Source organism: Ceratotherium simum, chromosome 3 (assembly GCF_057802395.1).
Source record: "Ceratotherium simum simum isolate JZ-2026a chromosome 3, ASM5780239v1, whole genome shotgun sequence".
Lineage (NCBI taxonomy): Eukaryota > Metazoa > Chordata > Mammalia > Perissodactyla > Rhinocerotidae > Ceratotherium > Ceratotherium simum.
Genome location: NC_141902.1, coordinates 93,516,560 through 93,542,614, shown reverse-complemented (window position 1 = coordinate 93,542,614; position 26,055 = coordinate 93,516,560). Strand labels below are relative to the sequence as shown.

Here is a 26,055-nt window from a genome sequence, read left to right as displayed (position 1 = left end):
TTAATACACCGACCGACAGGGGGCCGCACCCCTTTGCCTCAGGAGCACGACTGTATCAAACGAAGGATACCTAGACCAGAACAGGGCGGGGCCTGGAAAACGTACTCCACCGTGCAGCTGGTGAAATGGACGAGGAACCTTTCTACTACTGTTTGATAATGTGCTTACTCTCGTAAGATTCAGAAAAAATAAAGTTGCACGCTCCTCCTCGAGGTTCTGCAGCGCGCGAAGGCCCGGGCGGCGGCTGCGCACCGCGGACCCGGTGCCGGCGCCCCGGGGCCACGGCGCGGACAGCGCGGGAGGCGCGGGACCGGCCCTCGGGAGCCGGGCAGAGGTGGCGGGGTGCCCCGCAGGGGGGGCCGGGGCGGCGAGGGGCGCGGCGCGGCTGTCCCCGCCCCGCACGCTGCTCGGCCGGCGGCCGCGAGAGGCTGGGGACAGCGTAGGGCGGGCGCAGCGGAGCGCGCCGGCGGCCCAGGCCCCCGCGGGAGCGCGCCGGCGGCGCGCCGAGCCGGGGCGACGGGTGGGCGGACGCCTGCTTCGCCTGTGTCGCTGCCTCCGCGCGGGCCGCCAGCCCCGGGGATGTGAGGGACGCAGCTCGGCCGGCGGGGCCCGGAGCGGCGCGGAGGCCGGCCGCAGACGGTAACGTGCGGGCAGGCGGCGTGCGAGGCCTCAGTGCCCCGACCGCGGTCGGGCCTGGGCGGCAGGAGCGCGAGCGGCGCTGCGGCGTCGGAGGCGGCCCGAGCTCCCGCACCGGGCAGTTGTCGCTGTGGTCGGGGAGGGCGGGCAGAGTCGGGGAGGGCTGGGACGGGGCTGACCCGGCGGGCGGAGAGGCGGCCGAAGACCCGGCGGCAGGTGCCTGCCCCCGCTGCGATACCTCTCTCTCCCCCCAGCTCCACCCACTTTGGCCCGGACCCAGCCTCCAAGGGCTAAAAATATTGCCCGGAGGCTCCTGAGCGGAGTCAGATCGCGCTAAGTAGGGCACGACGTGCGCAGAGGCGACAGAGCTCCTCGGCTCCAGGGTCCGAGGAATACTGGAGCGGCGGCTCCCTCCCCTGCTCGGCCCAGCAGCTAGCGGCCTCCCTCCACCGAGCAGGCAAGTGGGGACCCGCGGGCGGTGGCAGCGGGCACTGGTCCTCTGAAGTTGCCCCACAGCCCAGTAGTTGTGCCTACCCAGGGGATCCTTACCATCAATCACTGCCGGCCTCCCAGGGGGTCCCCTAAATACTCTACAAGCAGAGGTGAAAGTTACCCATGGCAGGAATCAGAATTAACAGGGAGGAGACGTAGGACTCGCTTTATGCTAGAAACAAGCTGCTGCTGCTTTTTAAATTCCGTCTGTATTTCTTAATGAGAGAGGTGCTATGCCAGGCACTGTCTCTGGTGAGTACCAGTCTGATCCAAGAGGGCAGGAAGAAAGCCTTCTCTGTCGGTCTCTTTGATTTATACTTTTTTTTTTAATTTTTATTTATTTATTTTTTCCCCCAAAGCCCCAGTAGATAGTTGTATGTCACAGCTGCACATCCTTCTAGTTGCTGTATGTGGGATCCGGCCTCAGCATGGCCGGAGAAGCGGTGCGTCAGTGAGCGCGCGGGTCCCAACCCTGGGCCGCCAGCAGCGGAGCGCAGGCACTTAACCGCTAAGCCACCGGGCTGGCCCAGATTTATACTCTTTAAGTCAAAATAGATACCAGTGTATTCCTCTGAAACTAGAAGCGCATGGCTAAGGAGCCTGGACACCCACCTCCTTTGACTGCCTGTGTCTTGCTTGTAGGCAAGCTCTGTGGGCGGCTGGTATAAGCAGGAGGTTGTGTGGTGAACTCTGGAATCAGAGCTGGGAAGTTTGTTATCCAGTTGTGGTTTTCTATAGCACCAGCCTGGGAGAGAGCATCTCCACCCTAGGGGCAGAGCTGCTACCAGGACCAGGCACGCCAGCCTCAGATGTGCTATTTTTGTGTGCTTTCTGTGTCTTGGCCAAGAGAAGAAGATCCAGGCTGGGTCATGATCCACAGCCAGTGCTCGGATGTGGTGCTTAGAAGCTTCCTTTTCTTTGCAGTTAGGCAAATCGGTGTTCCTTGGGATCAGCCCTCAGGGATAAGGGATTTTGCCTGCTGGAGCTACATATGGTGCTCCTCCTGCCAGGTCTGTGTGGAGGCCAGTATGAAGCTGAAAAAGCAGGTGACAGTGTGTGGGGCTGCTATCTTCTGTGTGGCTGTCTTCTCGCTCTATCTCATGCTGGACCGAGTGCAGCATGATCCTACCCGACACCAGAATGGTGGGAACTTCCCCCGGGTGAGTCATGCCTGGTTGCTAATCTCTTCTTATACAAGTCATCTGGGCTCAGGTTATCGCCCCAGCTGGAGAGCCCTGTCAACCCAGGACAGGAACATTCCTTCCCAATAGGCAGATTTTCTAGAAACTCATAGCTAAAAACAATGATGGCTAAAAGAAAGAAGGAAGGAAAAATCCAATATGTACTGCGGCTCTGTCCTCATGAGTTCTTGGCGGGCACTGCTAATGGATTGCCACGTTCTTTCCCCCTAAGCCCAGTGCAGTCCTTGTCAGCACAGGGCTCCAGACAGGCAACATAGGTTGTTGAGAATAGGCAGGTGAGATGAAATCTTTTTTTTTTTTTAATAATGTTACTGTGACTCTGTTTTATTTATTTATTTATTTATTTGTGAGGAAGATCGGCCCTGAGCTAACATCCATGCTAATTCTCTTCTTTTTGCTGAGGAAGACCGGTTCTGAGCTAATATCTATTGCCAATCCTCCTCCTTTTTTTTTCCCCCCCAAAGCCCCAGTAGATAGTTGTATGTCATAGTTGCACATCCTTCTAGTTGCTGTATGTGGGACGCGGCCTCAGCATGGCTGGAGAAGCGGTGTGTCGGTGCGCGCCCGGGATCCGAACCCCGGGCCGCCAGTAGCAGAGCGCGCGCACTTAACCGCTAAGCCACGGGGCCGGCCCGAGATGAAATCTTTGCCATCCGTGAGCTGTAGGGTGAGGGTATTCCCACCACAAGTGGATTGCAGTCTGCAGTAGTGATTTGCACCTCTTTCCTTATCTGACCAGAGCATCCCCCACTGTAGGCTCATGGTGGGAGGGAAGGATCACAGTCAGTCCTCAGGTGGTGGGCCACATGCAGAGATTCTCCCTGTGGCACAGGAGCTGTGGGTGATTGCTTTCTGGTTTTTTGGCAGAGCCAAATTTCTGTGCTGCAGAACCGCATTGAGCAGCTGGAGCAGCTGTTGGAGGAGAACCATGAGATCATCAGCCACATCAAGGACTCTGTGCTGGAGCTGACAGCCAATGCAGAGGGCCCGCCCGCCCTGCTGCCCTACTACACGGCCAATGGCTCCTGGGTGGTGCCACCAGAACCCCGGCCCAGCTTCTTCTCCATCTCTCCTCAAGACTGCCAGTTTGCTTTGGGGGGCCGGGGCCAGAAGCCAGAGCTGCAGGTAAGAGGCAGAGCTGGCAGGGACCTACGGTGGCCTGGATGGGGCACTGAGCTGCCCCCCTGCCTGGCAGATGCTGACTGTATCGGAGGAGTTGCCGTTTGACAATGTGGACGGTGGTGTGTGGAAGCAAGGCTTTGACATCTCCTACAGCCCACACGACTGGGATGCTGAAGATCTGCAGGTGTTTGTGGTGCCCCACTCTCACAATGACCCAGGTGAGGGCCCAGCAGACCCCTGGGAGCTGGAGTGTGGAGTGGGCTTTCTGATGACTAAGGTAAGGGGGGGACAGTTGAAGAAGATGGTGGCATCCTCAGGGGACTGTATGTTGGCTCCCCAGGCTGGATCAAGACCTTTGACAAGTACTACACAGAGCAGACCCAGCACATCCTCAACAGCATGGTGTCCAAACTGCAGGAGGACCCCCGGCGGCGCTTTCTCTGGGCGGAAGTCTCCTTCTTTGCCAAGTGGTGGGACAACATCAATGCCCAAAAGAGAGCAGCAGTCCGAAGGCCAGTGCCAGTCGTGGAGGTGTGGGAGGGCTATCCTCTGGGCCCTGGCATCAGTGTGAAGGTCTCACCTGAAGCTGTGGGTGCCAAGGTGCCAGGGAGAGGAAAGGGGAACTGTGGCAGAGCTGAGGAGTGATGGTAGAGGGGCCGGGAATGAGAAGGCAAGAACTGGTTTGAGGGTCACTCGTGTTAGGAGAAATCAAAGTTGTGTGAGCACAAGTGAAGAGAAAACCTGGGGCCTGGCCCTGGAAGCGCAGACAGAGGTCAGCAGGGCCAGGTCAGCACGGAGGTTGGCTGGAAGGAAAGGAAGGCGCGTGTCTGTTTTCTTGGTCCTGGGTTTGGGTGAGCTGGCTCAGTGAGGCCAGTGCACACAGGTCCCAGCATCTTCTGGTTGGGAGGACTGGGCCAAGGGTTCCCACCCCCCACACTGAGTGTGAGTCCTTAACTCCAGGCTGGTGGGAAACGGGCAGCTGGAGATTGCGACGGGAGGCTGGGTAATGCCGGATGAGGCCAACTCCCATTACTTTGCACTGATTGACCAGCTCATCGAGGGACACCAGTGGCTGGAGAGAAACCTCGGTGAGTCCAGGCTCAGGAACGGAAGTCTGAGGACAGCAGGGGGACATGAGGCACAGGGATTGGCTGGGAGTTGTTCCTTTCTAGACTCATTTCACCAGCATGGGCCTGGTGTGATGGCAAGAAGGGAGCTGGGGCCCCAGTACCGGGAGGCCAGGCCCTGAGGTGTTCAGGGTCTCTGGCTTCCATGCTCCTGCCCAGGTGCAGCCCCACGCTCTGGCTGGGCGGTGGACCCCTTTGGACACAGCCCCACCATGCCTTACCTGCTGCGCCGTGCCAACCTGACCAGCATGCTGATTCAGAGGGTGCATTATGCCATCAAGAAGCACTTTGCTGCCACGCACAGCCTGGAGTTCATGTGGAGGCAGACTTGGGGTAAGGCCAGGTAGAGTGCGTGGGGTCCCAGCAGTAGTCCTCACTGGGGAAGGGCGGGGATCTTAGAAGTAAGACCCCCCAGTGTCCTTCAGAGCAGACCAATAAGCAGATTGCCAGAAGTGCTGTCTCCTTCAGATTAGGTGGGGATCACACTGACCTCTGGCCTTGGTGGGGCCTGCTGTCTGTCCCGAGGGTCTGAGCGTGCCGTCCCCGGGAGGAGCTGTGGGCTCCAGAGCTCCCTGTGACCTGATCTGGGGCCTGCGCATTCTCTACCGCCTCAAGTCTAGTTCAAGCCTCACTTCCTCGGGGCTGCCTTTAGCCGCAGCAGACGCTGCCTTCCTGGCATCCCTGTGCCCAGCTCGAGGCCGCCTGCTGGTGGCTGACTGCCCAGTCTGTCTCCTACAGACTCAGACTCCAGCACAGACATCTTCTGCCACATGATGCCCTTCTACAGCTATGACGTCCCCCATACCTGTGGCCCGGATCCCAAGATCTGCTGCCAGTTTGATTTCAAACGTCTGCCTGGTGGGCGCATCAACTGCCCGTGGAAGGTGCCGCCCCGGGCCATCACAGAGGCCAATGTGGCTGAGAGGTATTTGCTCCAGCCCTGGGCTGGGTGTGGGGTGCCGTTTTCACTCCATAGAGGAGTCAGGAGACCTGGCCTCTGGTCTGGGCTTGCTGCTTGGGGGGCTTCGGGTTCCACATCTGTAAAATGGGGAGGGGGCTTGGGTGGTGAGTTTGGGCCCACGGCAGCTGTGGTCGCAGCTCCTTTATGGGGTCTCATTGGAAAACTCGAGTGGTTCTAAGGAACCACCTTTTCTGAAATGGTTTTATTTTACCAAATGAGTATGTTTTCCAGTGTCCTAACAAACTGTCAAAGCCAGTTGACTGACTCAGAGATGACTGATTCTCAAGTTCAGGGCAGTTCCTCACAACCTTTAGCCTACTGTGCCTTCGTTCAGCTCGGGCATCCCACTGGGGCTCAAAGTCAGCCAGGATCCTCGCTGTCTGTGGACCTGGAATCCCATTCAGATGCACATTCGTCCCACCTAGAAGCCTCCAGCCTCCAAGAAAACAGACCTGTTCCCTTTGAGAATTGTCAGGGACCCCTAAAGATGTCACTGTTGCTGAAATCGGCCCCCCTGGAAAAGTGCAGATTGAGTGATCTAAAATAGCGATTTAGCCAAACTGGACTGGCCTTAAGAATACAACAAGTTGAACTGGTTTTCATGTTGCAGCACTCTGATTTCAGTGATGTCCAAGAGGTGAATCGTGACCGAAAGGGTAAGAAAGTGGTCTTTTGTTTCCAGAATCCAGAAATCTAAACGCTGATCCCAGGCAAGAATCGAGGGCTATTACAGCATGGTTTTTCTTAAAGCAGCAGCTGTGGTGTATAGATGCCAGCCCAGGTCTGCAGAGAGCAAGTCTGAGATAACTTCATTTTCTCCTTTGAAAGCCTTACTAGGCTGATAAATTAGGGAAAATGGTATTCGAGGAGTCGTTTCTTGAGAACAAAGTAGAGAAATACAGGCTGGACCAGCACTGTATGATTACAGATTAGTAGCTGGTTGAACTGTGACACCCATAACATGCCAATTACTAGGGTGGCCTAAAAAGAGAAAGGGACTTTAATGATATGCTACAAGGCTCTGTTTTTCTATTGATTTTACCAGTAACTTGGATGAAAAAGAAAATATCAAATGTTTGTATTTAGTTACTACCATATACCAGGCATTCTTCTTTTTTTTTTAAATTTTTTATTTATTGCAGTAACATTGGTTTATAACATTGTATAAATTTCAGGTGTACATCATTATACTTCTATTTCTGCATAGATTACATCATGTTCACCACCCAAATACTAATTACAACCCATCACCACACACGTGTGCCGAATTATCCCTTTCGCCCTCCTCCCTCCCCCTTTTCCATCTGGTAACCACCAATCCAATCTCTGTCTCTATGTGTTTGTTTATTGTTGTTATTATCTACTACTTAATGAAGGAAATCATATGGTATTTGGCCTGCTCCTTCTGACTTATTTCGCTTTGCATAATACCCGAAATGTCCATCCATGTTGTCACAAATGGCTGGATTTCATCGTTTCTTATGGCTGAGTAGTATTCCATTGTGTATATATACCACAGCTTCTTTATCCATTTGTCCCTTGATGGGCACTTAGGTTGCTTCCAAGTCTTGGCTATTGTGAATAACACTGCAATGAACACAGGGGTGCATGTACCTTTACAAATTGGTGTTTTCAAGTTCTTTGGATAAATACCCAGCAGTGGAATAGCTGGATCATATGGTAGTTCTATCTTTGATTTTTTGAGGAATCTCCATACTGTTTTCCATAGTGGCTGCACCAGTTTGCACTCCCACCAGCAGTGTATGAGAGTTCCCTTCTCTCCACAACCTCTCCAACATGTGTTGTTTCCTGTCTTGTTAATTATAGCCGTTCTGAGGGGCATGAGGTGATATCTCATTGTAGTTTTGATTTGCATTTCCCTGATAGTTAATGATTTTGAACATCTTTTCATGTGTCTGTTGGCCATCTGTATATCTTCTTTGGAGAAATGTCTGTTCAGGTCTTTTGCCCATTTTTTAATTGGGTTGTTAGTTTTTTTGTTGTTGAGATGCATGAGTTCTTTATATATTTTGGAGATTAAGCCCTTATCAGATATATGGTTTGCAAATATCTTCTCCCAATTGTTAGGTTGTCTTTTCGTTTTGTTGATGGTTTCCTTTGCTGTGCAGAAGCTTTTTAGTTTGATGTAGTCCCATTTGTTTATTTTTTCTATTGTTTCTCTTGCCCAGTCAGACATGGTGCTTGAAAATATGTTGCTAAGACCGGTGTTGAAGAGCGTACTGCCTGTGTTTTCTTCTAGAAGTTTCATAGTTTCAGGTCTTACATTCAAGTCTTTAATCCATTTTGAGTTAATTTTTGTGTATGGTATAAGGTAAGGGTCTACTTTCATTTTTTTGCATGTGGCTATCCAGTTTTCCCAACACCATTTGTTGAAGAGACTTTCTTTTCTCCATTGTGTGTCCTTGGCTCCTTTGTCAAAGATTAGCTGTCCATAGATGTGTGGGTTTATTTCTGGGCTTTTGATTTTATTCCATTGATCTGTGTGTCTGTTTTTGTGCCAGTACCATGCTGTTTTAGTTACTATAGCTTTGTAGTATATTTTGAAATCAGGGAGTGTGATACCTCCAGCTTTGTTCTTTTTTCTCAGGATTCCTTTAGCTATTCGGGGTCTTTTGTTGTTCCATATAAATTTTAGGATTCTTTGTTCTATTTCTGTGAAAAATGTTGTTGGAACTTTGATAGGAATTGCATTGAATCTATAGATTGCTTTAGGAAGTATGGACATCTTAACTATGTTAATTCTTCCAATCCAAGAGCACGGAATATCTTTCCATTTCTTTGTGTCTTCTTCAATTTCTTTCAGCAATGTTTTATAGTTTTCGGTGTACAGATCTTTCACCTTTTTGGTTAAGTTTATTCCTAGGTATTTTATTCTTTTTGTTGCAATTGTAAATGGGATGGTATTCTTAATTTCTCTTTCTGCTACTTCATTGTTAGTGTATAGAAACGCAACTGATTTTTGTATGTTGATTTTGTATCCTGCAACTTTACCATATTCGTTTATTACTTCTAAAAGTTTTCTGGTGGATTCTTTAGGATTTTCTATATATAAAATCATGTCATCTGCAAATAGTGACAGTTTCACTTCTTCCTTTCCAATTTGGATCCCTTTTATTTCTTTCTCTTGCCTGATTGCTCTGGCTAGGACTTCCAGTACTATGTTAAATAGAAGTGGTGAGAGTGGGCATCCTTGTCTGGTTCCTGTTCTTAGAGGGATAGCTTTCAGTTTTTCACCATTGAGGATATTAGCTGTGGGTTTGTCATATATGGCCTTTATTATGTTGAGGTACTTTCCTTCTATACCCATTTTATTCAGAGTTTTTATCATAAATGGATGCTGTATCTTGTCAAATGCTTTCTCTGCATCTATTGAGATGATCATGTGATTTTTATTCTTCATTTTATTAATGTGGTGTATCACGTTGATTGATTTGCGAATGTTAAACCATCCCTGCATACCTGGAATAAATCCCACTTGATCATGGTGTATAATCTTTTTAACGTATTGTTGTATGTGATTTGCTAGTATTTTGTTGAGGATTTTTGCATTGATGTTCATCAGTGATATTGGCCTGTAGTTTTCTTTTTTTGTGTTGTCCTTGTCTGGTTTTGGTATCAGGGTAATGTCGGCTTCATAGAATGAGTTAGGGAGCTTCCCCCCCTCCTCAATTTTTTGGAAGAGTTTGAGAAGGATAGGTATTAAGTCTTCTTTGAATGTTTGGTAGAATTCAGCAGGGAAGCCGTCTGGTCCTGGACTTTTATTTTTGGGGAGGTTTTTGATTACTGTTTCGATCTCCTTACTGGTGATTGGTCTATTCAGATTCTCTACTTCTTCTTGATCCAGTTTTGGAAGGTTGTATGATTCTAAGAACTTATCCATTTCTTCCAGATTGTCGAATTGGTTGGCATATAGCTTTTCATAGTATTCTCTTATAATCTTTTGTATTTCTGTGGTGTCTGTTGTAATTTCTCCTCTTTCATTCCTGATTTTACTTATTTGTGCCTTCTCTCTTTTTTTCTTGGTGAGTGTAGCTAAAAGTTTGTCAATTTTGTTGATCTTTTCAAAGAACCAGCTCTTGGTTTTATTAACTTTTTCTATTGTTTTTTTTGGTCTCTATTTCATTTATTTCTGCTCTGATTTTTATGATTTCCCTTCTTCTACTGATTTTGGGCTCTGTTTGTTCTTCTTTTTCCAATTCCTTTAGGTGCATTGTTAGATTGTTTATTTGAGATTTTTCTTGTTTATTGAGATAGGCCTGTATTGCTATAAACTTCCCTCTTAGAACCGCTTTTGCTGTATCCCATAAATTCTGGCATGTCGTATTTTCATTTTCATTTGTCCAGGTATTTTTTGATTTCTTCTTTGATTTCTTCGTTGACCCAGTCATTGTTTAGTAGCATTTTGTTTAATCTCCACGTATTTGTGGTTTTTCTGATTTTCTTCCTATAGTTGATTTCTAGTTTCATACCATTGTGGTCAGAAAAGATACTTGGTATTGTTTCAATCTTCTTAAATTTATGGAGACTTGTTTTGTGGCCTAATATGTGATCAATCCTGGAGAATGTTCCATGTGCATTTGAAAAGAACGTGTATTCTTCGGTTTTTGGATGGAATGCTCTGTATATATCTACTAGGTCTATCTGTTCTAGTGTGTCATTTAAGGCCCATGTTTCCTTATTAATCTTCTGTTTGGATGATCTATCCGTTGGTGTAAGTGGAGTGTTAAAGTCCCCAACTATTATTGTGTTACTGTCTATTTCTGTTTTTATGTCTGTTAATAATTGCTTTATATATTTAGGTGCACCTATATTGGGTGCGTAGATATTTACAAGTGTTATAGTATCTTGTTGGATTGTTCCCTTGATCATTATGTAATGCCCTTCTTTGTCTCTTTTTACAGTTTTTGTTTTAAAGTCTATTTTGTCTGATATGAGTACTGCTACCCCAGCTTTCTTTTCATTGCCATTTGCGTGGAGTATCTTTTTCCATCCCTTCACTTTCAGTTTGTGAGTGTCTTTAGGTCTGAAGTGTGTCTCTTGTATGCAGCATATATATGGGTCTTGTTTTTTTATCCATTCAGCCACCCTATGCCTTTTAATTGGAGCATTTAGTCCATTGACGTTTAAAGTAGCTATTGATAAGTATGTACTTACTGCCATTTTTTAACTTTTTTTTTCCCTCAGTGTTTTAGTAGTCCTTCTCTGTTCCTTTCTTCTTCTATACAGAATTGATGGTCTCTTTAGTTTGACCTCTGTCTGAAAGCTCTACTCTTTAACTCCCCTCCTCCCTCCTTTTATGTTTTTGATATCATATCTAACCTCCTTTTTGTGCATTTGTATCTATTACGTTCTTATCATGGAAATAGATAATTTTTCCTATTTGTGGTCTTCTCTTTTTCCCTTAAATCAGTCCCTTTAACATTTCTTGTAGCACTGGTTTCTTGGTGACAAACTCCTTTAATTTTTGCTTATCTGGGAAATTTTTGATCTCTCCTTCCATTTTGAATGATAACCTTGCTGGGTAGAGTATTCTTGGCTGTAAGTTTTTTCCTTTTAGCACTTTAAATATATCATGCCACTCTCTTCTAGCCTGTAAGGTTTCTGCTGAGAAGTCAGCTGATAGCCTTATGGGGTTTCCTTTGTATATAACTTGACTTTCTCTTGCAGCTTTTAGGATTCTCTCTTTATCTTTAATTCTGGACATTTTGATTATGATGTGTCTTGGTGTGGGCCTCTTTGGGTTTATCTTGTTTGGGGCTCTCCGTGCTTCCTGTACCTGGATGTCTGTTTCCTTCCTTAGGTTAGGGAAGTTTTCAGCTATTATTTCTTGAAATAGATTCTCTGCCCCTTTGTCTCACTCTTCTCCTTCCGGGACACCTATAACACGGATGTTAGTGCGCTTGATGTTGTCTCAGAAGTCCCTTAGACGGTCCTCACTCTTTTTAATTCTTTTCTCTTTTACCTGTTCAGCTTGGGGAATTTCTTCTAGTCTTTCGTCCAGCTCGCAGATCCGTTCTTCTGTATCCTCTACTCTACTTTTGAGTCCCTCTAGTGAATTTTTCATTTCCAATATTGTATTCTTCATTTCTGATTGGTTCTTTTTTATATCTTCCATTTCTTTGTTGACATTCTCACTGAGTTCATCTATTCTTCTCCCCAGATCAGTGAGCATCCTTAACACTCTTTGTTTGAACTGTCTGTCAGGTAGGTTGCTCATTTCTGTTTCACTTAGTTCCTTTTCTGGGGTTTTGTCCTGTTCCCTTACTTGGAATGTATTCCTTTGCCTCCTCATTTTGCCACTTTCCCTGTGCTTGTGTCTACGTATTAGGTAGGTCAGCTACGTCTCCTGCTCTTGGATAGGTGACCTTATATAAGTGATGGCTTAGGAGGCCTGCAGTGTGCTTCCCTCAGTTCTCAATGTTTCAGGGGTGACCCCTATGTGGGCTACATGTGTCCTTCTGTTGTGGCCTGTTTGCTCTCCCTGTAGGCGCCCAGGGAGGCCGAGTTATGCTCCTGGCCAGCTGTTGTAATGCTCAGCTGCTTGTAGTTGTTGTGGGCCCTTAAGTCTCTTTATCAGGTGTGGGGAGCCCCAGCACAGTTGGCTGCAAGTTCTAATACCACATTTGTGTTGCAGTATTTCTTTTAAGTGAGTAGGTCCCCAGCGTGGCAGGTTGTTAGGCTCAGGGCCTTACAATTGCTATAAGCCTCCAGCCTTTAGGTCTCTTGTCAGCTCTCTGAGGATTGTAGCTGGGTGGGGCTGGCCTCAGGCACAGGAGCACCCAATTGTTTCAGGCTTTGGAAGGTGGGGCAAACCCCTATGTGGATCTTTGAGAAGCACAAGTCTTCTGCAGCTGACAAGCCCTGCCGCCCACAGGTCCACACACACAGTCAACACAGTCCTGCCCCGTGTGCGTGCCCCGACTTCCTGAAGCGGACCCAGTCTCTCCACGACAGGAGCCCCACACACTCCACCACCACCCCACACTATCCACCCACTCCTTGTGCACGCCCTGCCCCACTGAAGCCCTGCCCCACTGAAGTCGGCTCAGTTGCCAGGCAGCAGAGAATCCAGTCACCAATCTATGCAGGCCCACAAGTTGCCTGAGGGCTTGTTGTTGGGTGGGGCCAGTCTCTAGGGTGGGCTGCCTGCCCTGGCTGAGCTGGATTAAATCGGTGCTCTAGCGGGTGGGGCAGACCTGGGCTAGCAGGCCCCAGGGAGAACTCCAATGGCGTCTGTGTCAGCACACCCACACCAGGCCACCACAATGGCCACCGCCAATGTCCCAGTCCCTGGAGAGGTCTCACCCCTCACCGAGATGCACTCAGAGCCTATTAGGTGAGTCTCTTTTCACCACAGCACTGTGCACCTTTCTTTCTGGTGATTTTAGGTTGCTTTCTGAAACGGGTGAGTTTGCGCGTGGGCCCTTTAAGAGCTGGTTTTAATTTCTTTGTGAACCAGCTTTTCTGGGGGTGCTCCCCAATGTTTTAGTAGCAGGCAAAGTCAGATATTATGCCACTCGTCTTGATTGTGCTGGGTCCACAAAATGCCCACAGGGGGGGCCGCTCCCTGGCTCAGGGCCCCGCTCCTCCAGGGAGGGCTGCGGACCTGTGCGCTGCTCCTGGGCAGCCGCGAAGTGCCGCGGCTTGCGAAGGCGGCATTTTTTCTCTCCAGAAGGGAGTTTCTGCCTCTTCCACCTCAATTAGGATTGTACGTTGCTGCAGGAGTTCCTCCCATCCAGTTTTCAGCTGTCTCAGGGGTAGTTTTTCCACGAGTAGTTGTAAATTGGCTGTGTCCGCGGGAGGAGGTGAGTTCAGAGTCTGCCTACACCACCATCTTGACTTCCTCCTCTACCAGGCATTATTCTAAGTGTTTAACAAATATTCATTCATTTAGTTGGTAGGAACTGGTGTTATCCTCATTGTGTAGAAATTGAGGCTCAGAGACGTTAAGTCACTTGCCCAAGGTCACTCAGCTAGTGCATGTGGAGCTGGCGTTGGCGTAGTCTGGCTCCGAGTCCAGCTCTTCACTCCAGTGCTGTGCTGCATCACTGCCTGGTGGGCGAAATGAAGCTGGAGTGTCAGAATCAGGATCCCAAAAGATCTCAACAGGGGGCGATGTGGGCCAAATCTAACCAGATAGGATTTATTAGATATACATGTAAGGTTCCACCCTTAGCTTCAGAAAACAGAATAGGAAAGTTCAGGATGAGGAGAAAAGATCTTGCTGAGCCATGCACATGGAAAACACTAACTGACGTTAGCACTGTGGGGTGACGGTGGCCTGTGTAAACACACACTGCTCCCATGGAAGCACCAGGCCAGACTGAGGGGTGTGGTTCTGTCTTCCCTTTGCCGGTCAGCCCACCCTGGAGCCCCGTATTTAGCGGTGGGCCGCTGGCAGATGTTCAGGGAAATGCTGGTGAGCACATTCTGGACTGTTACGGAGGGACCAAACGGAGGGATTGTAGAGCCTGGAGGGAAAGCACAGAGGATTGTGAGCACATCTTTGATATGTCTGAAGGATAATTGTGGGGAAGGAAGACTGATTTGTTCTGTCCAAGGGCAGAACTGGAGTCAGGGAATTGAAGCCATAAATTGCAGCCTAGTATAGGAAGAACTCTCCGGTTGTCAGAACCATCCAGAGAACACTGGGCTCCCGGCCCCAGGTTTCCCACCCCAGGAGGTGTCCACCCGCAGGCTGAATGACTCCTTGGTGGGGATGTTTCAGGGGGGCCTCCCTCAGGCTGGCTCTGCTCAAGATCCTGCAACACTGAGACTTCATGTCGGGCCCATGCCCTTTCCCGCCCGCAGAGCAGCCCTGCTCCTGGACCAGTACCGGAAGAAGTCCCGGCTGTTCCGAAGCAACGTCCTCCTGGTGCCACTGGGCGATGACTTCCGATATGACAAGCCCCAGGAGTGGGATGCCCAGTTCTTCAACTACCAGCGGCTCTTTGACTTCCTCAACAGCAAGCCTGACCTCCATGTGCAGGTGTGAGCGACCATTGAGCTGGGGAGGGGCCCTGCAGTGCTGCAGCCCAGCCTTCCCTTTGAGGTTGCCTGCTTCCCGCTACCGGCTCCAGAGCAGGGGTTTATTCCTAACTCTTGGGCAAGGTTTCCCTTTTATGTCAGATTCTTTCCCAGGCTCCACTTCTTCTGCGTGAAGTCCAGAAGGGTGGGACATACAGTGACTGCCCTCTGTGTGGGCAGAATCCCCGCCCCTAGCCCTCAGCTGCAGCACTGGGGGCCACAATTCCTAGAATACTCTGGAACTGATGGAAGTGGATTTTTGGGGTCCCTACAGGCCCAGTTTGGCACCCTCTCTGACTATTTTGACGCTCTGTACAAGAGGACAGGGGTGGAGCCGGGGGCCCGGCCTCCAGGGTTTCCTGTGCTGAGTGGGGACTTCTTCTCCTACGCGGACCGAGAGGACCATTACTGGACGGGCTATTACACTTCCCGGCCATTCTACAAGAACTTGGACCGTGTCTTGGAAGCCCATCTGCGGTGAGACCCGCCTCCTTCCAGGCTGGAGGGAGTAGAGTAAGCCTCTGGGGTTTGAGGAGGGGCTGGATTGGCTCAGGAAGGACTAGAAGGGCACAGGGACCAAGGCAGGTGGAGAAGTGGTGGAAAGGAGAGGGGTGGCCCTTGAGAGCGAGGGTGGGACCCTGGGGAGTTGTGTGGGCAGGCGGCTGACTTCTCTCTCTGGGCAGGGGGGCAGAGATTCTGTATAGCCTGGCTGTCACTCACGCTCGCCGCTCTGGACTGGCTAGCCAGTACCCGCTCTCAAACTTTGCCCTTCTGACGGAAGCTCGGCGCACACTGGGGCTCTTCCAGCACCACGATGCCATCACTGGCACTGCCAAGGAGGCAGTTGTGGTGGACTATGGGGTCAGGTGGGAGCCCTTTTCTCTCCCCCCTCTGCTCCACACCCCCACCCACTGTCCCAAAGAACAGATATGCTGGGCGGTCAGTGGTGGGAAGGCCTGCTGAGGGCTTGTCCTGCTGCAAGGCGGATAATCTGTCTGTGGTCATCTCTATGGTCCCTCTCCTGCTCCCCCGCCCCGCCCAGGCTTCTGCGCTCCCTTGTCAACCTGAAGCAAGTCATCATTAATGCAGCTCACTATCTGGTGCTGGGGGACAAGGAGACCTACCGCTTTGACCCTGAGGCGCCCTTCCTCCAAATGGTGAGCCCCGTCCCTGGATCTGCTCAGGGGGACCCTCTGGTGCATGCGGGTCCCATCCCAAGAGCTGTGGTATGAGGGTGTTGCTCCTCTTTTCCTTCCCCATCCTGGGATGAAAGATCTGTGCCCAGTGCAGCTAGTGGTCCACATCCAGGACAGGCCGGGGGAGGGAGAAGGTAAGACTTGGAGTCCGGCTGAGCCCCATGGTGGTTCTTTCCTTCCTGCCCACTTAATTCCAGGATGACACCCGCTTAAATCACGATGCCCTGCCAGAGCGCACAGTGATCCAGCTGGATTCCTCACCCAGGTGAGCCGGCCCAGCCAGGTGCAGAGGCCAAGCTGCTCCCTGGCTCTCAGCACCCTCCCACTGCAGGCCTCAGCCTGGCCACTGTTCCTGCTTCCACCAACTGGGAGCAGCAGCCTCCTGGGCGAGCCTACCTTCTACCCACAGGTATGTGGTGCTGTTCAACCCGCTGGAACAGGAGCGGCTCAGCTTGGTATCCCTGCTGGTCAGCTCACCCCGGGTGCGTGTCCTTTCGGAGGAGGGTCAGCCCCTGGCTGTGCAGATCAGCGCACACTGGAGCTCTGCCACTGACATGGTCCCCGACGTCTGCCAGGTGAGGGGGTGCTCGGCAGGTGGGCCCCGGCCGTGTGTGCTGATCTGTGGCCTCTGCCCATTGACACCTGCTTCCCACCCTCCTGCTGCGGCCCTGCTTACTCCCCAGGTTGGGGACAGGAGTCTTGGGGAGAGGGGTTGCCCAGAAGACACTCACTCTTGGGATTTGAATCTCTCCTTGAAGGGAAGGTAAAGTTTGGTATGGGAATGATAATAGTAAAAATGGCAGTTATGTTTCCCCATTGTTCATTCAACAAGTATTTATTGAAAGCTTAATGTGTGGTTACTACTTCATAGTTTTTCAGATATCATTTGAGACTCATAAAAGTCTGATGAAGGGCAAGTAATATCACCTCCACTTTCACAGGAGGGCACAGAAGCCCCAGTGGGTGCAGGGACTTGCTCAGACTCTGTTAGTAACTGAATGCCCCAGCACTAGAATCCCAGGCCTGCATCCGGAACTGAGGCCCATGCTGTGGCCCTTGCTCCTCACCCCTCCTGTGCCAGCAGGTGTCTTTGCCTGTCCGCCTGCCGGCCCTGGGCCTCGGCGTGTTGCAGCTGCAGCTGGGCCTGGATGGGCACCGCACCCTGCCCTCCTCCGTGCGTGTCTACCTGCATGGCCGGCAGCTGTCTGTCAGCAGGCACGAAGCGTTCCCTCTACGCGTCATTGACTCGGGTACCAGCGACTTCGCCCTCAGCAACCGCTACATGCAGGTCTGGTTCTCAGGCCTTACTGGGCTCCTCAAGGTAAAGGCCCAGGGACTGGGAGCCAGAGGAGGCCATGTGTGTTGGTGGGGTTGTGCCGAGCTGTCTCCGGGTCTGTGAGCGGGCTGCTGCCTGTCTGACGGTGGACCCGGGAGTGGGCCATGTTGCCTCTGAGCTGACAGCATGGGGAAACTGGGCTAGGCTCCTTGGGGAAGTTCGTCCATGTCCCCCCAGGGGGCAGGCCTGACATGCTGGTGTGGGGCCAGGGGTCAGGGCTGTGTGTTTTGGCAGAGCATCCGAAGGGTGGACGAGGAGCAGGAGCAGCGGGTGGACGTGGAGTTCCTCATCTATGGCACCCGCACGTCCAAAGACAAGAGTGGAGCCTACCTCTTCCTGCCTGACGGCGAGGCCCAGGTACCTAAGGACACCTTGCAATCCCCAACAGCCCTGGGAGGCCTCGCTAACAGGGAGGGCACGAGGAAGGGCACAGGCCCACCTCCAGGGTGATCCCTGCTGCCTGGGGTCCTCGCCTCTGCTGCCTCTGGGAGGAGAGGAGGACTGAGAAACTCTGCCTGGGCTCTTAGGCCCGGCTCAGCGGGGGACATCAGGCCAGAGCCTGTTGGGACAGGCACTTCTCCTGCCCGACCCCGGGCTGCTACCTCCCTGCTTTGCTCTCTGTGCTGTGGGTTCAGCTGCCGCCTGCTCTTTCCCCAGCCCTATGTCCCCAAGGATCCTCCCGTGCTGCGTGTCACTGAAGGCCCTTTCTTCTCAGAAGTGGTTGCGTACTACGAGCATGTTCACCAGATGGTCCGGCTCTATAATCTGCCAGGTGCGCCCTGCAGATGAGGAAGGTCAGAAAGGACATGTGGGTTCACAGGGTGTGACATGCTCTTCCTCTGCCCATTCTGTTCATACATCTGTTCCCAACAAATGTATCATTTGAGACGGGATGACACTTAATTCTCTCAGAGTAAAGATCGTCCAAAAATGCCTGGGAATGGCCTGGGGGGTAGGGCTCGGGCTCTCCCAGCCCAGTTTCTCAGGCTGTGGCTCATCTTCAAACCTCTTGACCCTCTCTCTGTGTTCCTATGGCTAGGGGTGGAGGGGCTGTCTCTGGACGTGTCATCCCTGGTGGACATCCGGGACTACATCAACAAGGAGCTGGCCTTGCGCATCCACACAGACATTGACAGCCAGGGCACCTTCTTCACGGACCTCAATGGCTTTCAGGTGATTCCTGGGGCCCGGGGCCCCGGAAAACCCGGGGAGCGAACATGGACTGTGTTTTTTGCCGCTGTCATAGGCACTGAGGTGGTCTGCCCTGATGGAGAAGGGGGAACCAGAGGCCAGAGTGATCAGGGACTCCTTCAGACTGGGGACCCTTGGGGCCCAAATGGTGCCCAGATGCCCTTGATTTGCTGGCCTTGCCCCCACAGGTGCAGTCCCGGCGGTATCTAAAGAAGCTGCCCCTGCAGGCCAACTTCTACCCCATGCCAGTCATGGCCTACATCCAGGACGCACAGAACCGCCTCACGCTGCATACTGCCCAGGCCCTGGGTGTCTCCAGCCTCCACGATGGTGAGTGGAGAACAGGAGCTGTGCGAGGGTAAAGAAGAAGAAAGAGAAGCCCATCCCCGCCCCAAGGCTCTCCACTCTGCAGGCCCCCCCTTCCAGTCTGCATCATCTCCACGCTCAGAGAAGGGGCAGGTCATTAACAGCTCCTGTCAGTCACACATGGGTGCTTGACAGAGGCGATGCTTGACCCTGTCCCCTGGTTATCATGGAGGTGACTGGGGGGTGGGTGCCTTGTTGGATCCCTTCAAGAAGCATCAGGGTGTTGAATGGTGATTCTCAGCTGAGGTGTGCAACCCGCTTCCCCTGGCCAGGGATGGGAGTAGGGACAGTTGGAAAAGTGCATTCGATGTTATAATGAATATTTAGCAAAGAAGAAAAATACATACTGTTTTTCCATTAATGGTCATTAAAAGAGAGAGTGACACTCTTAAGACTCCAAACAAGGGTATGAGGAACACTGGCCTGGAGCTGGTCACGTGGGCAAGACCAGGTGGCTCCCATGTCCTCAGGGTAAAGTGAACAGTTTGTACTTGTGGCCTCTGAGGCCCTCAGATCTTCCCTCTTGGGGACAGAGCCTTTGTGCAGGGCTAGGCTGAGAGTGCCCTGTTCAGGCCCCCCTTCTGCAGGGGGCCGGTGGCAAGTGCAGGGGGGACCTGACTCCCAACTGCAAGAAGTGTGGCTCTGCTGCCCCTTCGCCCGGGATCACCCCGGCTGTGAAACTTTCCCACAGGTCTGTCTACACCATCGGCTCCTAACCGAGCCCAGTGTCCCTGCTTAGTTCTCTCTGCCCTTCTGGGAGACAGTGTGCTAAGAAATGATTGTTTTACATGCAAGGGCTCTGTTTTAGGATTTTCAGCTATCTTTCTGTGATTCCTCAGGATGAAAAGACTGAGGAACTAGGGAGGTCAGAATCAGGGCTGGGGACGTGGAAGGGGAGCTGGGGCCGTCTGAGTGGCTCCCCTCAAGAGGTGCCTAAAAAACAGATGCTGGGAAAGAGCCTCATCCCAACACATGCTGGCTCTGCAGCCAGCCCCTTCCCCAAGCATGTTTTAAAGAGAGAGCGAAGGTGATCATCTGCCATTGCTTTTCCCCAGGGTACCCCAAATGACACCTCATTTGAGCCTCTGCCTGATTTGCCATCTGGCCATCCTCTCTGCAGCCTCCTTTTGACGGTTGAGGCGCAGAGCTGGTCTGTCCCTGTGTAAAACGAGGGCAGGAGAGCATGTGTTCTAGTCACAACAAAACCTGCCCAAGCTGAGCAGACCTGCCCCGGTTGGGGCCTTTGCAGCATCTGCTGACGGCCATCGACGGGAGTTGCATGTGCTCTGTGTTATGTGGCCAGGCCGGGTATGGTTCCCACCGGGGCACCTCGCCGGGCCCTCTCCTGCGTCTCGGAGCATGGGTGGTAAACTGCCAGGGTCAGCCTGCCCCTTCTGGGCCTCTTGTTTCCTCCTCTCTGGAGTCAGCCCTTCACTCAGCCCCGTCCAGCTCTAGGCTCCATGGCTTTCCACCAGCTCTCCGGGCTTTTCCCTCGGGGCCTGTGGTTGCGGTTCTTCCTCCACAGGTTGGCCTCTGCTTGGGGAGGAGGTGGCAGGCCAGGGGCTCACAGTTACCTTCCCCAGGCCAGCTGGAGGTGATCTTGGACCGGCGGCTAATGCAGGATGACAACCGGGGCCTCGGCCAAGGTCTCAAGGACAACAAGAGAACTCGCAACCGTTTCCGCCTCCTGTTGGAACGGCGAACCCTGGGCAGTGAGGTAGAGTCTGGGCCTCCCGCCCAGGGAGCCAGGTCGGGCTGGTCCCTGTGGGTGGCCCTGGGGTTCCAGCCTCGGGCTTGAGGGGCGCAGCTTGAGGTGGGCGAGGGATAGCCAGAGTAGGGCTTGATTCCTGGGTGGGGGGCGAGTCTGACGCTTTGCTGCTCCATCTCATGCAGCCTGGCACCTCCCTCTCCTGCAGCACCTTGTCGCCCGTGCCCCCTCGTGCTGATCTCCCACCTTGCCCCCAGCCCTTGTGTTCTCTCACCCTCTCCACTTGAGCCCTGCTCATCTCACAGCTTTCTTTGCCTCCACCAGCCTGGCTTTTTCTCCAAACTGGCAGCCATGTTGAGGGGCTTGATCTTTCACAGCAGCGGGAGCAATAACCGGGAGTGGGGCCAGCAGTGAGGTGTTGTAACTGGGGCTGGAGCCTGCGCATGACAGAGCCTGCCGCTCGATATCCCGTGTCTGTGGCTCGGTCACTCATTCATAAATAGATGCTGACCACCCGCCGTGCTGTAAGGACTGAGAGGGACACAAACGCTTAAGATACTGACTCTACTCCCTAGGAATTGACTCGCGAGTAGGGGTGGGGGATAAGCTATGTGTGTGACAATATAAGGTAGAAAATGGGTATGTCCACTGGTCCTGAGGAGTGAGAGACACTGTGGGCCTAGGGGATCAAGGACAGCTTCCTGGAGGAGGTGCCAGCCAAGTGCAGCTTTGATGAATGGGGGTCTGATCTACACACATGAACCAAGGCACAGGGTGGGAGGCAGGAAAGACAGCGTGAATGGGGAATAGCAGTGACTTCACTCAGCTAGATGAGAGCTGCCTGTCCAGTGTGGTAGCCACTCTCCTCACCCGGCTATTTAAATTAATGAAAATTCAATACAATAACAAATTCAACTCTTCATTCATACTAGCCGCATTTCGAGTGCCAGTGACCACAAGTGGCTAGTAGCTACTGTATTATTGCAGATAGTGTGTATTTCCATTATTGCAGAAAGTTCTCTTGGACCTTGCTGGGCGAGCATGGCGCGGGGTAGGTTAGGCAGACTGTCGTGGGCCTTGAATACCTGGCTGAAGAGTCTGGACTTTATCCTGGAGGCCAGTGAAGGAACTGAGCAGGGAGGGACACTGTCGGGACTCTGCCCTAAGCATGTCCCTCTGACAGCAGGGAGTAGGTGGATCTTCAGGAAGGGAGACTGGAGGCAGGGGTAACAGTTTAAAGGCTGTTCAAGCAGGAAATGTTGGTGGCTTGTACCAAGCCATGGGAGGGAGAAGTCAGGGGTGGGTGTGAGGACACTGCAGAGGTGGGAATGGAGATCAAAGCAGAGGGAAGTGAGAGATTCTGGGCAATTGGAATTCCAGAGGGTGGCGCTAGGGAGAGAAATCCAGAATATGGAAAAGTAGCTGCCTTGGAGGAAAGTTCAGCTTAGGCCTGTGAGTGTGACGTCCAGGTTAGCCATCCAGGGCATAGTCCTCAGTCGGCACAGCTGTGAGGACCACTGGGCCCGAGAATCAGAGCTGGCCCTGTGGATAAGGAGTCATACTTAAAACCACAGGATTACTCAGTACTGTCTCCATCAGAGGCCCATACTCCATGTGAAGCACACATCTGGCTGTCTTTCTTTCTTCTCCCTGCCCTGAGATCTCTCTCTGTGATGGGAGAGGTTGCTGATGGGAGTGTTGCTCATGATAGTGTTATGGAAGCAAAAAAATACAAAAAGTAGAGGAGAGAAGGCTGGTGACATAGCCCTTTCTAAGTTGTGTGAGATGGGAAGGGTCCTAGAGCCAGGCACCCCTGTATCCAGACTCCTCAGGGAAGCTCTTTCCAAAGGAGCTGACTGGATATGCTCTCATCCTCATCCCTCACCCACATCTCTGCCCATCTTGCAGGTCCAAGATGGCCGCTCCACCAGCTACCCGTCCCTCCTCAGCCACTTGACCTCCATGTACCTGAATACTCCAGCGCTTGCCATGCCCGTAGCCAAGAGGCAGCTCCCAGCCGCTGGCCTGCGCTCATTTCACCCTCTGGCTTCCTCACTGCCATGTGACTTCCATCTGCTCAACCTGCGGACACTCCAGGCCGAGGTGAGTACCCCACTCAGCTCTGTATCTCCAGGACCAAATTCTGGCCTTTCCTCACCCACACTCCTCCCTGTCCCAGTACTGCCTTCCAGGCAGAGGTGCTGCTCACCTGTGAGCTCTGAGGAGCACCCCCACTGCCCTTTGTATCATCTGTATCCAGGAGGATGCCTTGCCCTCGGCAGAAACTGCACTCATCTTACACCGCAAGGGTTTTGACTGTGGCCTTGAGGCCAAGAACTTGGGCTTCAACTGTACCACAAGCCAAGGCAAGGTGAGCAGGCCCAGGTGTGGGAAGGGAGCCCCTGCTGAGAGCAGGGCAGGGAAAGGAGCCCCTGGGAGTGGCAGGTGAGAGAGCTTGGGGAGACTGCAGTGAGCTCGGGCATTGAAGAGGGGTGTCACTCGGGCTTTTTAGAGAGAAAAGGGGAGGTTGTTGACATGTGTTTTCAAAGCTACTGAGGCCTGACAGGGGCAAGTTCCAGACGAGGCATTTAGCTGGAGAATGTCTGTTCCATGAGTAAGGGAGGGACCTCTATCAAACAAAGTAGAAAACGCCAGAAATGAAAAACCAAAAACCACCATGCTATGATGTTGTAAGCTTTATCCATTGTTTAAGCCAGCCTGATAAATGCCTCCACGTGCCAGACCCTTTGTGGGCACCAGTGATTCAGGAGGTAACCAAGACATGGTCCTTGTCCTCGCAGAGCTCACAGCTCAGTGCAGCAGTTTCCACCCTGAGGTCCATTGACAGGCTTTGGGGTCGAGCAAATCTCAGGGAGCCCCTGGGACTGAATGCAGACTCTTATGTATATGTAGACATGTTGCTACTGAGAGGGACCACGGCTTCTGTGAGATTCTTAAAGAGATGACAAGTTATATAGAGGAAGAGCTGCATTATCTGGTGTATCAGCACCCAGCACAGCCCTGCACCTTCTCTCCTCTCCACAGGTGGCCCTGGGGAGCCTTTTCCACGGCCTGGATGTGGGATTCCTGCAGCCAACCTCCTTGACATTACTGTACCCTCTGGCGCCGCCCTCCAACAGCACTGACGTCTATTTGGAGCCCATGGAGATTGCCACCTTTCGCCTCCACTTGGGCTAGGGCTTCTGTGGCCTGAAGAGTGCGTTCACCCACAGAGACTGCCTCTTAACGTAAGGTCGGGCTGGACAAGCCGCACTGGGTATCCCATCCCGATCTACCTCTCAGAACTGTGACAGACTGGGCTCTGCCCTCATTTTCTCTTTATTGTTGCTTCTGTGTTTGGGGGCAACCCACAAGCCCAGTGCTGGGTGATGGGGCAGATGCTAGTGAGATCAAGGAGAGAAGCTCTTGTCAGCGGGGGCGGTGCCAGCCTCCGCTTTGGGTTGTGAGTGGCCGCCCATTTGGGCACAGGCTCAAGCACCCATCCTTTTCCCAAAATGGGATGGAGGGGAAGCAGGGCAGAAGAGGTAAGGGAGGCTGAGTGGGTCAGGGTCGCTGCAGGCGAGAGCAGGCGCCAGGGGAATCCTGTGGGTATGTAGGTACTGCATGTCCTGGTGTGACGAGCAGGAGCAGACTGACGGCTGGGAGGAGGGAATGGGACCCAGAGTGAGCAGTGGGGTGGAGGAGTAGAAGGAATTGCTGCTTTCTGTGATGGCTGCACTCTAAGTGCTCCCTGGCCTGCACGCCCTGACGAGGGATTGCAGTGTGGCAGGAAGGACTCACTTGAGACTGTGTCATGGCCAGAGGTCATAGGACACTTCAGGTACCAAAACCCCCACCTCACACTGGGCATTTGGTCTGTGTGCTGATTTGTGGGATGATGGCAGGGGCGGGGGTCCTGCACCCTACCCGACTCCTCTTGGGTTCCTGTACTCTGTATACCACTGTCCCCGGGAGCTCCTTCCTATCCTGGGGGTCTTTGGTCTGGAAAACTTCCTTCCCCTGGAAAGAAAGTGAGGCCTCCAAGACCCCTTGTGCACGGGAAACTTGAGAGAGCTGCCGGCACCATCCCTACAGTCAGGCCATGAAGCTTCATCTTTGGTACATCCTTCTCCGGAAGTATTCATTTCCTGGCACAGGGAGCACGGCTATGGAGAGTAAATTGGGAGGCAGTATAGCTGCTCATCAGCTTTCATTTCAGCTTCGATTAATAGAGAAAAATTTATGATAGTCTCTATAGATGCTGAAGCAATATTTGGTAAAATTTAAAATCTAGCCCTTATTAAAACTCTTAGTAAGTTAAGATTAGAAGGAAACATGCTAATCCAAACGTCTCTATCAGAAACCAACAGTTAATGGCATTCTAAAGAGTCAGACACCACAGGCATTAAAGTCAGAAGCTAGCCAAGCAAAGGCTATTATTTAGTGATGTCCTGGCACCACTAACCCCTGCAGTACGGCAGATGAGGGAGATGAGGAAGAGTAGACGACGGAATGGCCGACCTATCATATCTAAGAGAATCAACTGAAGACCTATTAAGAACATTCTGTGTCGACCCAAATGATACCTATCATGTTCCTGTAAAGATTTTGGTTCTCCCCAAATCAGCCCATAAATTCAATGTAATTCCAGTGAGATTGGATACTTTTTGGAATCTGACAGGTTCTAAAGTTCATTTGGAAGAGTAAATGTGTGAGACTACTAAGTGAATTCTTATTTATTTATTTATTTATTTATTTATTTCCCCCCCCAAAGCCCCAGTAGATAGTTGTATGTCATAGCTGCACATCCTTCTAGTTGCTGTATGTGGGACGCGGCCTCAGCATGGCTGGAGAAGCAGTGTGTCGGTGCACGCCCAGGATCCAAACCCGGGCCGCCGGCAGCGGAGCGCGCACACCCAACCACTAAGCCACGGGGCCGGCCCTAAGTGAATTCTGAATGATGATGAGTCGGGGTGGTGCTGAGGTGGGTAGAAGGCACTTGTCCTGTGGGATTTCCCGATTTCTTTCAAGTGGTCATGAGTCCAGGTGGGTGACCTGGAGCAGCATCAGATAAACACACTGATGGACAAAAGGGAGAGTCCAGGTATTCAGGAATTTAGTATAGGATAAAAGGAGTGTTTAAGTGGGAGAAAAAGATGGATTATGTAGTAAATTGGCTATCTATTAAAGTAAGAGATCTCTACCTCACAGTTTCCACAAAAATTAGTTCCTGAGGGAAAAACAAAAAGTTAAACTAGAAAGTTACTGAAAAAATATAGGATATTTTTATACCTCTGGGGTGGGAAGTTCTGTTCTAAACATAACATGAAACCTAAAAGGTGCAGTAAGGGAAAAGATAAACAGATTTTACCACAAACAAATATTGCAAGTTTCTGTATGAGGGAAAACATCAACATTAAAACACAGATGACAGACTTGGGGGAAAATATTTGCAGCACTTAAAAAATTGGTGAGTATAATGCCTTTAGGAGAAAAGCTTGCTTTGGGGTCCTTAGAGAAAGTCACCGGGGCCTGCTAAGCAGCTACCTAAAGATTCAAGAGTGACAAAGCTGAGTTCTTCCAGATATCCAGGGTTGTTGCTCAGCATTAGGCCAGGGCACATGGAATCCTGTCTGTATCATAGTGGAAGAAATAAGATTATCAATGTGA

General features: G+C 51.6%; 1 protein-coding gene across 3 annotated transcripts; it reads left to right on the top strand.

Moving 5' to 3' along the window:
- Nucleotides 1-507: 507 nt before the first annotated feature.
- MAN2A2 (mannosidase alpha class 2A member 2) lies at nt 508-25,105 on the top strand. 3 transcript variants are annotated; one of them, XM_087428966.1, is made up of 25 exons: nt 508-639; nt 891-1,093; nt 2,139-2,288; nt 3,198-3,455; nt 3,526-3,670; nt 3,793-3,964; nt 4,413-4,540; nt 4,739-4,912; nt 5,318-5,504; nt 14,373-14,550; nt 14,863-15,065; nt 15,272-15,454; nt 15,631-15,745; nt 15,982-16,049; nt 16,194-16,359; nt 16,468-16,547; nt 16,869-17,105; nt 17,330-17,477; nt 17,778-17,892; nt 18,160-18,293; nt 18,500-18,641; nt 20,261-20,394; nt 22,294-22,488; nt 22,646-22,756; nt 23,431-25,105. In XM_087428966.1, exons 3-25 carry the CDS (start codon nt 2,157-2,159, stop codon nt 23,581-23,583), a joined length of 3,558 nt encoding a protein of 1,185 aa, XP_087285092.1. In that variant the 5' UTR covers nt 508-639; nt 891-1,093; nt 2,139-2,156; the 3' UTR covers nt 23,584-25,105. The 3 variants fall into 3 exon arrangements, 2 of the variants coding, with proteins under 2 accessions (XP_087285092.1, XP_087285093.1); XM_087428967.1 differs by lacking the exon at nt 16,468-16,547 and having other exon boundaries at nt 509-639; nt 17,355-17,477; XR_015551635.1 differs by lacking the exons at nt 22,294-22,488; nt 22,646-22,756; nt 23,431-25,105 and having other exon boundaries at nt 17,355-17,477; nt 20,261-20,392.
- Nucleotides 25,106-26,055: the final 950 nt, after the last annotated feature.